Genomic DNA, 10,331 nt, shown 5'->3' with positions numbered 1-10,331 from the left:
TCATCCTCAGGAAGCTTGGATCCAGAGGTTCCTGCACATATTCCTTTCTTCAAGGATGCTTCTCTGGGAGTGTCAGCTTTGTTTTTGCCCACTGCAGATTTGTTTTCTAAAATTGAAAAAAAATCACCAATATGTTACATCTCATGTCGTTGGTCATCTGAGAAAGTCTGACATATACGATCTAGGGGAACTATGTTAATTTTTAAAGAAAAGTCTTGGGATCTAATGAAACTTAAAAGCTTTTGCACAGCAAAGGATACCATAAACAAGACCAAAAGACAACCCTCAGAATGGGAGAAAATATTTGCAAATGAAGCAACTGACAAAGGATTAATCTCCAAAATTTATAAGCAACTCATGCAGCTCAATAACAAAAAAACAAACAGCCCAATCCAAAAATGGGCAGAAGAACTAAATAGACATTTCTCCAAAGAAGATATACAGATAGCCAACAAACACATGAAAGAATGCTTAACATCATTAATCATTAGAGAAATGCAAATCAAAACTACAATGAGATATCATCTCACACCGGCCAGATTGGCCATCATCAAAAACTCTAGAAACAATAAATGCTGGAGAGGGTGTGGAGAAAAGGGAACACTCTTGCACTGCTGGTGGGAATGTAAAATGATACAGCCACTATGGAGAACAGTATGGAGGTTCCTTAAAAAACTACAAATAGAACTACCATATGACCCAGCAATCCCACTACTGGGCATATACCCTGAGAAAACCATAATTCAAAAAGAATCATGTACCAAAATGTTTATTGCAGCTCTATTTACGATAGCCAGGACATGGAAGCAACCTAAGTGTCCATCAACAGATGAATGGATAAGGAAGATGTGGCACATATATACAATGGAATATTACTCAGCCATAAAAAGAAATGAAACTGAGTTATTTGTAATGAGGTGGATAGACCTGGAATCTGTCATACAGAGTGCAGTAAGTCAGAAGGACAAAAACAAATACCGTATGCTAACACATATATATGGAATCTAAAAAAAAAAAAAATGTCATGAAGAGATTAGTGGTAGGATGGGAATAAATCACAGACCTACTAGAGCATGGACTTGAGGATATGGGGAGGGGGAAGGGTAAGCTGTGACGATGTGAGAGAGTGGCAGGGACATATACACACTACCAAATGTAAATTAGATAGCTAGTGGGAAGCTACAGCATAGCACAGGGAGTTCACCTCTGTACTTAGTGACCACCTAGAGGGGTGGGATAGGGAGGGTGGGAGGGAGGGTGACAAAAGAGGGAAGAGTTATGGGAACATATGTATATGTATAACTGATTCACTTTGTTGTAAAAGAGAAACTAACACACTATTGTAAAACAGTTATACTCAAATAAAGATGTTAAAAAAAAAAAAAAGTCTTGGGAGGGATTTGGGTGTGGTTGCCAAAATGGGACTAGTCACCACCTTTCTGTGAAAGGTGGGGGTGGGGTCCTGTGAGAAGGTGAAGTTTCCATAGGAACAAATGTGGAGGTTGCAGCAGTCATAAGGGGAAGGACGATCCTGGACAAACAGGGGGAAAGCCATCAAACAAGTCTGTGCTAATAAATACAGCAATCTGTGTAATGGGATCCTAATGAAACAAATTAAAATTACATGAAAACTTACTCAGGGGAAGTGGAAAACCAAAATCAATGACCATTAAAACACTAAGAACGTCATTAGTATATTACCTTCAAGAAAGTTTCCACTGCACACAGATTGACTACCTTCTGCATTTCTCATTTATAACCCTTGGATTTGGTAGGGAATCAATCAATTTTTATTATTATTCCTCAGAATTCCAATCTCCCACATCTTTTTCAGAGTTTACACATTTTGAGGGGCAATCCTGACTGTTCTCTCAGTTTACATTCTCACACTTGTCCGAAAGCCAGTTTGACACATCAGCCTAGGTCTTGCTCTGGGACTCTCTCTCTCTCTCTCTCTCTCTCTCTTTTTTTTTTTTTTTTCCGGTACGCGGGCCTCTCACTGTTGTGGCCTCTCCCGGAGCATAGGCTCCAGACGCGCAGGCTCAACAGCCATGGCTCACGGGCCCAGCCGCTCCGTGGCATGTGGGATCTTCCCGGACCGGGTCACGAACCCGTGTTCCCTGCATCAGCAGGCGGATTCTCAACCACCGCGCCACCAGGGAAGCCCTGGGACTCATCTCTTAACTTGATTCTGGATATACCCAATTGAACATCTCCTAAGCTTAAGTTACCATCTTTCCCCTTAAACTTGCTCCTTGTCCAGTGCTCATCCATCTACTCCCCCTCCTCCCCAAGACCTTAGCCCCAACAGGACGCTTGGGGTGGGGCTGGTGATCCTTGATGCCATATTCTAGCGGAGCCTCTACCCTCCTCGGGGCCTCACTGCCCCCCACCCCCAACTCCCTCCCTCCAGGCGCCCCGCCCGCCTGTCCGCCTGCCACCCGCGGACGCGCAGGCGCACTGGCCCATCCCGCCGCCGCCCCGCCCTGCCCGGCCGCTGCGGAAGGCGCCGCGCGCAGCAACGCGCACTTCCTCTCTAGGAATCCGAGGAGGGAGCGCGGACTCGAAGAGCTCCTGGACTCAGCGGCCGTGCCCTTGCCAGACGGAGCAGACATGTCCGAACAAAGTAAGGATGTGTGCGACCCCAACTTTGCAGCCGAGGCCTCCAACTCCGAGGTGCACAGCAGCCCCGGGGTTCCCGGAGGACCCTCTCTGCCCGCGTCCCAGGCCGCGATCTTCCCAGGGCCGGAGAGCCCTCCCGTAGGCCCGCCCGACGCCCCTCTGGCCTCGCCGGCGCCCCAGGCCCCATGCGAAGAGGGAGACCCGAAGGCCCTGCAGCAGGCCGCGGAGGAAGGCCGCGCCCACCAGGCCCCGAGCGCAGCGCAGCCCGGCCCGGCGCCGCCGGCCCCGGCCCAGCTGGTGCAGAAGGCGCACGAGCTCATGTGGTACGTGCTGGTCAAGGACCAGAAGAGGATGATCATCTGGTTCCCAGACATGGTGAAAGATGTCATCGGCAGTTACAAGAAGTGGTGCAGAAGCATCCTCCGGCGCACCAGCCTCATCCTCGCCCGGGTGTTCGGGCTGCACCTGAGGCTGACCAGCCTGTACACCATGGAGTTCTCGCTGGTCAAAGCTCTGGAGCCCGAGGAGCTGGACAGGGTCGCTCTGAGTAACCGCATGCCGATGACAGGCCTCCTGCTGATGATCCTGAGCCTCATCTACGTGAAGGGTCGCGGCGCCCGAGAGAGTGCTGTCTGGAACGTGCTGCGCATCCTAGGGCTGAGGCCTTGGAAGAAGCACTCCACCTTCGGAGACGTGAGAAAGCTCATCACCGAGGAGTTCGTCCAGCAGAACTACCTGAAGTACCAACGCGTCCCCCACGTCGAGCCCCCTGAGTACGAGTTCTTCTGGGGCTCCCGTGCCAGCCGTGAAATCACCAAGATGCAGATCATGGAGTTCCTGGCCAGGGTCTTTAAGAAAGACCCCCAGGCCTGGCCTTCCCGCTACAGGGAAGCACTGGAAGAGGCCAGAGCCCTGCGGGAGGCCAACCCCACTGCCCACTGCCCCCGCAACAGTGTCTCCGAGGACTAGAAAGGTCTGGAGGCAGATGGATGGTTTCTGCCCCTCACCAGGGTGGTGGAGGGGTGGGGGTGGGACATTAGAGTATTCAGGATTTACAGTGCAGTATTTCACGTGTAACGTTTAAGTTTTCAGTACAGTGCTTTTATACCTTTTAATGCAATGATGTATTAATTTCAGTAATATTAGAGTGTAGGATTCATGCATGTTTGTTTATAAGTAAGCTCAGTTGGTGCTTTTGCTTTTGTGCTACCTTTCTTGAATTTTTTGTACCAGAGACGTGCTAAACTTATGAAATACATTGAGACATTTTCCATCTTATTCTTTTACATGGAACGGAGGATGTGTATTGGGTAGACTGGTCCTGGAGAGTTTGGAAGAACTCCCCAGAAAAGCTGGCCTAACCAAGAGAAAAGTCACGACCCTTGTCTTTGTGATCTCCCTGGGCACAGGAAATATCCGTGTGGAGTGTGGTGATGTGGACTGAAACAGGCGCAACGTGGGCACACTTTACTAAACACAGATACAACCCCACCATGAGTAAACTTTAAAGTAAACATTAAAGATTCTTGTGATACAATCATTCATGGAAAAGTGTACTTTATCTTTTTAACAAAATATTATGGGTTGAGAATGGGAATTACAAAATGTACAGATACCACTATTTCATCTAATAGGGCGGGGACATCACTATTCATCACGACTCATAAATGTGTGAAGTGTATAGTTTTATTTTCAAAATGGAACTCACAAGTTCATTTCAGAACTTTGACAAATAGAGAAAAGTATAAAAACCAAAAACGGGTCCTAACACCTCACTTAGAAATAATAAATGTTAATATTTAGAGTAATTTCCTCTCTTGCATTTCTACATTTTATGAAAACTAATAGCTGTTTTTGTGGGCACTAAAAGAGTGAGGCATTGTACTAAATCCTTTATGTGTATTTTCTCTTTTTATTTAATCCTCACAACAGCCTTGTGAGGCAGGCACTTATTACATCTGCACCGTGGAGGAAATACAGGAACAAAGGTAATTAACTTTCCCTAGATCGTAAAGTCTTAGTGTGAGGAGAGGCTAGGGTTTGGACTCAGATTGAATGAGTCCAGAGCCTATACTTTTGCCTGCCTGCCTCCAGCTGCCCCCCTACTTCCTGCCTTTTAGTTTATGCCTTTAAAAAACTTCCTTGTTAGAATCTGTACTTTTAGCTCCCTACCCCCCCAACCCATTCACACAAGGCTAGGGGTTTTATTTTTCTAATGAATCCTCACATTAATCTTCTAGAGGAAGCAGTCAAATTCTGACTGTACAAATCAAGAAACTTCATTTCGGAGAGATTAATGGACCTAAGCAAGTGATGTTCCTGCTTGGCAGTGAAACCAAGATTTGAAACATGGTCTTCCCTGAAGGACTGGGATGATGGAGCGGTCTCTAACCAGTGGTGCTGGAGGAACACACATGGGACACCTGGGAGAGGGAGGTGGGGTTGGGGTGGGAAGGTCACCTATCGGGGTGTCTGCAACCCAGCAACTCTGGAATTTCAGTGGGGCGCTAAGCAATCCCTCGGAGAGTGGGATGGGGAGAGGGAGGGGGTGAGGGGCAGTGCCTGGGGGTAAATCTCATTATAAAACTCTCAGTCCTGCAAGGGGGAGAGAGAGAAATGGGCTTTTAATAAGACTGAAAATCCTTCAAACTTCAGGACATTGGAAAAGACCATTTGGTTAAAGCCAGATCCTTTTCTGGGGAAGCTGGAAAATGAGGGGAACACATAGGTCACATCACCTCGAAAAGAAGTAACCTGGGAGTTATATTTGGGTGAGGGAATTACAATCTGAATTGGGAACTAGGATTCTCATCACCTAAATGACAGTACTTAACAGGCAGGTGCAGGTGCTAAAGTGCTGAAGAAGCCTCACACGTCCTTAGATGAAATCCATGCATTTTAGTAGACGTCCTGTGAAGTCTCCTGTGGCAGGTAGGGGGCATTTCTGCAATAACTCAGGCAGCTGTGCCCTGGCTTCAGTGCCACTTCTTACCCTGAGCCACAGTGAACTCAGACATTTTAGAACTTAAAAAATTACCTCCCTCTCACCCCAGAACTTCCTGCAGAATCAAAACAAGTCTGTCCCTTTAAATGTAAAATTATGTCCAGGATGTCTCATTTCTGGAACAGGGCCACAGCTGTCTCCCCTGCCAAGGCTGGGTACTGGACACTTTCTCTAATGCCCTAATTCCGCTTGCAGCAACTGTAACTCCTGAACGCTTTTTTAATCAAACCCAGAAGTCACTGGGCAGGCAGTCCCCTCACCTCTCAGTGTTTGTATTTACTTTCCTCTCTGCCAGGAGAGACTGGGAGAACCACTCCAGAGCTTCCGCAAGCTCCCTGACACAGGCACATCACCTGTGCTATAGAGGACCAAATCTTGAAAGAAGGACAGGATCATGAGAAATGAGAAGCTGACCCCAACAAGTCATGCGGGCAGGGCTGCTCACCTCCCATGCAGGCTTGGAGGCAGCCAGACCCAGAGGGAAAGGCTTACCAGATGTGGAACAGGGCTAATTCATGGCACCTGGTCCTGCAGGGACAGCAGCTTGGGGCACATGGAAGGAACATCCAATAACGCTCTTGGATTGTCATGCTGGGCTCAATTGAAAGGTTGGGGGGGGTGTTGGTCAAATATTTTCCAAAAGGTTCATCTACAAGGTGCCGAGAAAGGTCATTCAGGAAGGGGTCTGCAGACCCTCGATGTTCCAGCTGAGATGACAGTGTAGTGAAGCCCAGATGGCTGCGGCTGGGAAAGAGTACTTAAATCCCCACAACATCCGACATTTTCTCTGTCTGTCTTGCCAACCAGAACCTCACTTCTTTACAAATACCCACATGCATATTTCACTTAATTAACTTCATTTAATTAAAGTCATGGAGGGCAAAAAGACCTTTATAAACTGAATATAAAGTATATAAAGTATAATGCCACCTCATATAATGTATTCTGAGAGGAAAATAAATGACTTTCGTAGTATCATTATGAAAAAAGGAAGATGTGTTTTAAATGAACTTCTTATGCAGAAGTATTTCCTCTACTTGAAAAGTCATCTACGGCCCCCTCCACTTGAGTTTTACCTGACCAGCTCATGAGCATCACTTCCAGTGGGAACGCTGTCTGGCCTTGAAAGCACAGCCGTGTTCTCCTAGTATTACCTTCACTCATGCTGTTTATAAATAAGTTTGTATTTCTCTTCCTGGGATGTAAGATACTTAAAGGCAAAAACTGTATCTGTCATTTTCACCATTTCCTTGATGCCTAATTTAGGGAGTGGCATATGTACATGCTTGAAAAGTATTTGTTATATGAGTTAAGAAATTCAAAATATTATAAAAACCTACTCTTCCACATAACAAAAACAAAAGGAAGCATAGCAAATAAAGACCAACCACTCTAAAGTAGAGGAAACATGGACAAGTTGAAATTAATAAAATTTAAAAATACAGAAAACTAGTATAAACAATTTTTTTCAAGTTAGTTTTGTGAATACACCAAGAAAATGGGCAAATATGTATCAGGTTTTATTTTATTTTTACTGAGATATAATTGCCTTATACCATTGTATTGGTTTTAGCTGTGTAATGCAATGATTTGATATATGGATTACCACAGTAAGTTTAGTGAAGATTCATCACCTCACATTGTTACAATATTTTTTCCTATGATGAGAACTTTTAAGATCTACTCTCTTTGCAACTTTCAAATATGCAATACAATATTGTTAACTATAGTCATCATATACACTTTACATCTCCAGGACTTATTCATCTTAACTGGAAATTTGCACCTTTTGACGACCTTTGCCCATTTCACCCACCACCCAGCCCCTGCCTCCGGCAACCACCAATCTGTTCTCAGTATCTATGAGTTCTGTTTTTTGTTTGTTTGTTTTAGATTCCACTTACAAGTGAGATCATTTAGTATCCATCTTTCTATGTCTGATTTATTTCACTTAGCATAATGCCCTCAAATTTTATTCGTGTTGTCACAAATGGCAGAATTTCCTTTTTATGGCTGAATAATATTCCATTTTATGTGGAATATCACGCACATTTTTTTAATCCATTCATCTGCCATGGACATTTAGGTTGCTTCCATGTCTTGACTGTTGTAAAATTATGCTGCAATGAACATGATGTTGTAGATAGCTTTTTGAGATAGCAATTTATTTCCTTTCAGATAAATGCCCAGAAGTGAAATTGCTGGATCACATGGCAGTTCCATTTTGAATTTTTGGAGGAACTTCCATGCTGTTTTCATAGTAACTGCATCAATTTGCATTCCCACCAACAGCTGTAGGAGGGTTCCCTTTTCTCCACATCCCCCCAATGTTTAATATTTCTTATCTTTTTGATGATAGACATTCTATTCTTACAGGTATAAAGTTTTGCTTGTTTGTTTTTAAGGAGAAAGGGCAAATAAATAATTTATTACTAGGTAAATGAGCCAAGGACACAAACAGGTTAGTGCTCCAAACATGACACAAATAACAAGTGAAAAAATGAAAGAAAAAAAGAATCCAACCACACATTGTTAAATCAAGATACTTTTTGTATGCTAATTGATCAAAGATGTAATAAAAGCCAACACCCTGTACTAGCAAGGGTGATTAGAAATTGGCATCTGATGCTCTGCTAGAACTGTATGAATAACTACTGTCGACCCCTCAACAACTAGGGGTGGGTATGTTAGGGCATTAGGGCTGCTGACCCAGCCACAGTCCATTTGAGAATAAGTTTACTGTCACTCTCCATATCCCTGGTTCCCCATTCATGCAGTCAACCAACCACAGATCCTGTAGTAAGCATCTATTGATTAAAAAATCTGCCTGTAAGTGGACCCACTCAGTTCAAAACTGTATGGTTCAAGTCGACTGTACATGCTTTCTTATTTTATGCACTAATTTGTAGTGTGTATTGAGCACCTAATATGTTGCATTTGCAGTGTTAGGAGTCAGGGATGCAATAGCGAACAGACTAGACATTGTTTTGTGCTCACAGAGCTTTCAGTGCATTGAAATAAGGAGATGAATAATAAGAATTACACTTCAGTGCAGTGAATGCCACTCCAGGAGAAGTATGGAGGCTAAAGAGCTCAAACCAGTGCATCCAACTTGGACTTTCCAAGAGGAGTGACATAAAAATATACGTCTATAGGATGAGAAAGAATTAGCAATGTGAAAGTGGTTTGGGAAAGGTAGATCTGTGTGGAGAAACAGTTGTGTGAACAAATACACAAGCATGTGAGACTATAAAGTTTCTGAAATTATACTAAAAAGAATATGGGAAATAAATTTCAGAATGGGCTAGAGGCTAGAACATCGGATAAAGAGAAGAAAAATACCGTGCTGAAGATGCATTCAGTGCCCTGAATATGTGAGTAATTTTAATCCTATGACAGCCCAACAGCCTTAGAAGTAACTGTTCTAAAAGCAGGCCTTCTTCTGAGTACGTATATTCCTTTTTCTTTTCTTCTGATTGCTAATCAGGGGTCTAAAACATCCCTCTTTATCTCTTAATTTATCCCATTATTCTTTGTTTCACCTACCAAGGGGTTTGGAGCCCTTAAATATATTATGCATTTTTCAATGTCTAAAGGGTTTCATGTGTCCCGTTATTAGCAACCTATATATATTTATAATATTTATTAATATATATATTATATATACTACTATAATAGTATATATAATATTACATGTATATATAATATTTTTTTGTTGAACTTCAACTATAAGGCTACCTTGTGCTGGGTTCTGTGTACACATTAGTGAATTAGACATAAAGGGCCCCTGGGCTCAAGGAGTTTACTGAGACTCACAGTGCAGATACAGCACAATAAAAAGGTAAACAAACAAATGAACCATTAAATACAAATCACACATTTGGATAAGATAATTAGATAAATGACTTGGTTAGAATGATAAAGAATGGTGGAGGAGATTAACTGAGATAAAGGAAAAGAGTCAGCTCAGGAAAGAGTTTTCTGAAAAGGTGACATTTCAGTGGATACTGGAAGGATTAGGAGACATCTAGCAAACAGCAGAGAGAACAAGCATATATGATGTCCCAGAGTTAATTAAGTGGATTTTCTGGTTTCCTTTACTACAAGACACAGTATTACAAATGAGCTGGGCAACAAGCAACCCCCAACACTATTCTGGTTTGTCTCTAATGGAGACAGCACAAGCTGAGTATGTGATATCTCAGCCTGTCAGAGATGTTCCAGTTAAGACAGAGAAGAAATACCTAAGCTTTTTCTTCCCACAACATTTTACTCCTTCTAAGAACATAGAAGGAATATCAGGAGCTATTGCACATCCTGTGATGACAAGAATGAAAAGAGGCAAATCACAGAGATGTTGAGCTTTACACCTACAAACCACTGAACAATTATCAATAGCCACCTACTTATCTCTGTATTTCTTTTTTTAGCAGATTTACTGAGATATAATTGACCAGCATTGTGTAAGTTTAAGGTGTACGATGTGTTGATTTGATACATTTATAGATTGCAAAATGATCACCACCAAAATGTTAGCTAACCACTCAAGCATATCACATAATTATCATATTCTTTGTGGTGAGAACATGCTATGCATTAGACCCACAGAACTTATTCATCTTATAATTGGAAGTCTGTACACTTTGACCAACATCTACCCATCACCCTTACTTCTACCCCAGCCCCTGGTAACAACCACACTATT

The 10,331-nt window shown here is 43.2% G+C and overlaps 1 protein-coding gene across 1 annotated transcript; it reads left to right on the top strand.

Moving 5' to 3' along the window:
* Window positions 1–2,473: 2,473 nt before the first annotated feature.
* Window positions 2,474–4,162, top strand: NDN (necdin, MAGE family member). The gene has a single exon (XM_059056034.2). It carries the CDS (start codon window positions 2,614–2,616, stop codon window positions 3,589–3,591), a length of 978 nt encoding a protein of 325 aa, XP_058912017.1. The 5' UTR covers window positions 2,474–2,613; the 3' UTR covers window positions 3,592–4,162.
* Window positions 4,163–10,331: the final 6,169 nt, after the last annotated feature.

The sequence above is a fragment of the Kogia breviceps genome, chromosome 3 (genome assembly GCF_026419965.1).
Source record: "Kogia breviceps isolate mKogBre1 chromosome 3, mKogBre1 haplotype 1, whole genome shotgun sequence".
Lineage (NCBI taxonomy): Eukaryota > Metazoa > Chordata > Mammalia > Artiodactyla > Physeteridae > Kogia > Kogia breviceps.
This window is presented reverse-complemented; position numbering and strand designations above follow the sequence as displayed.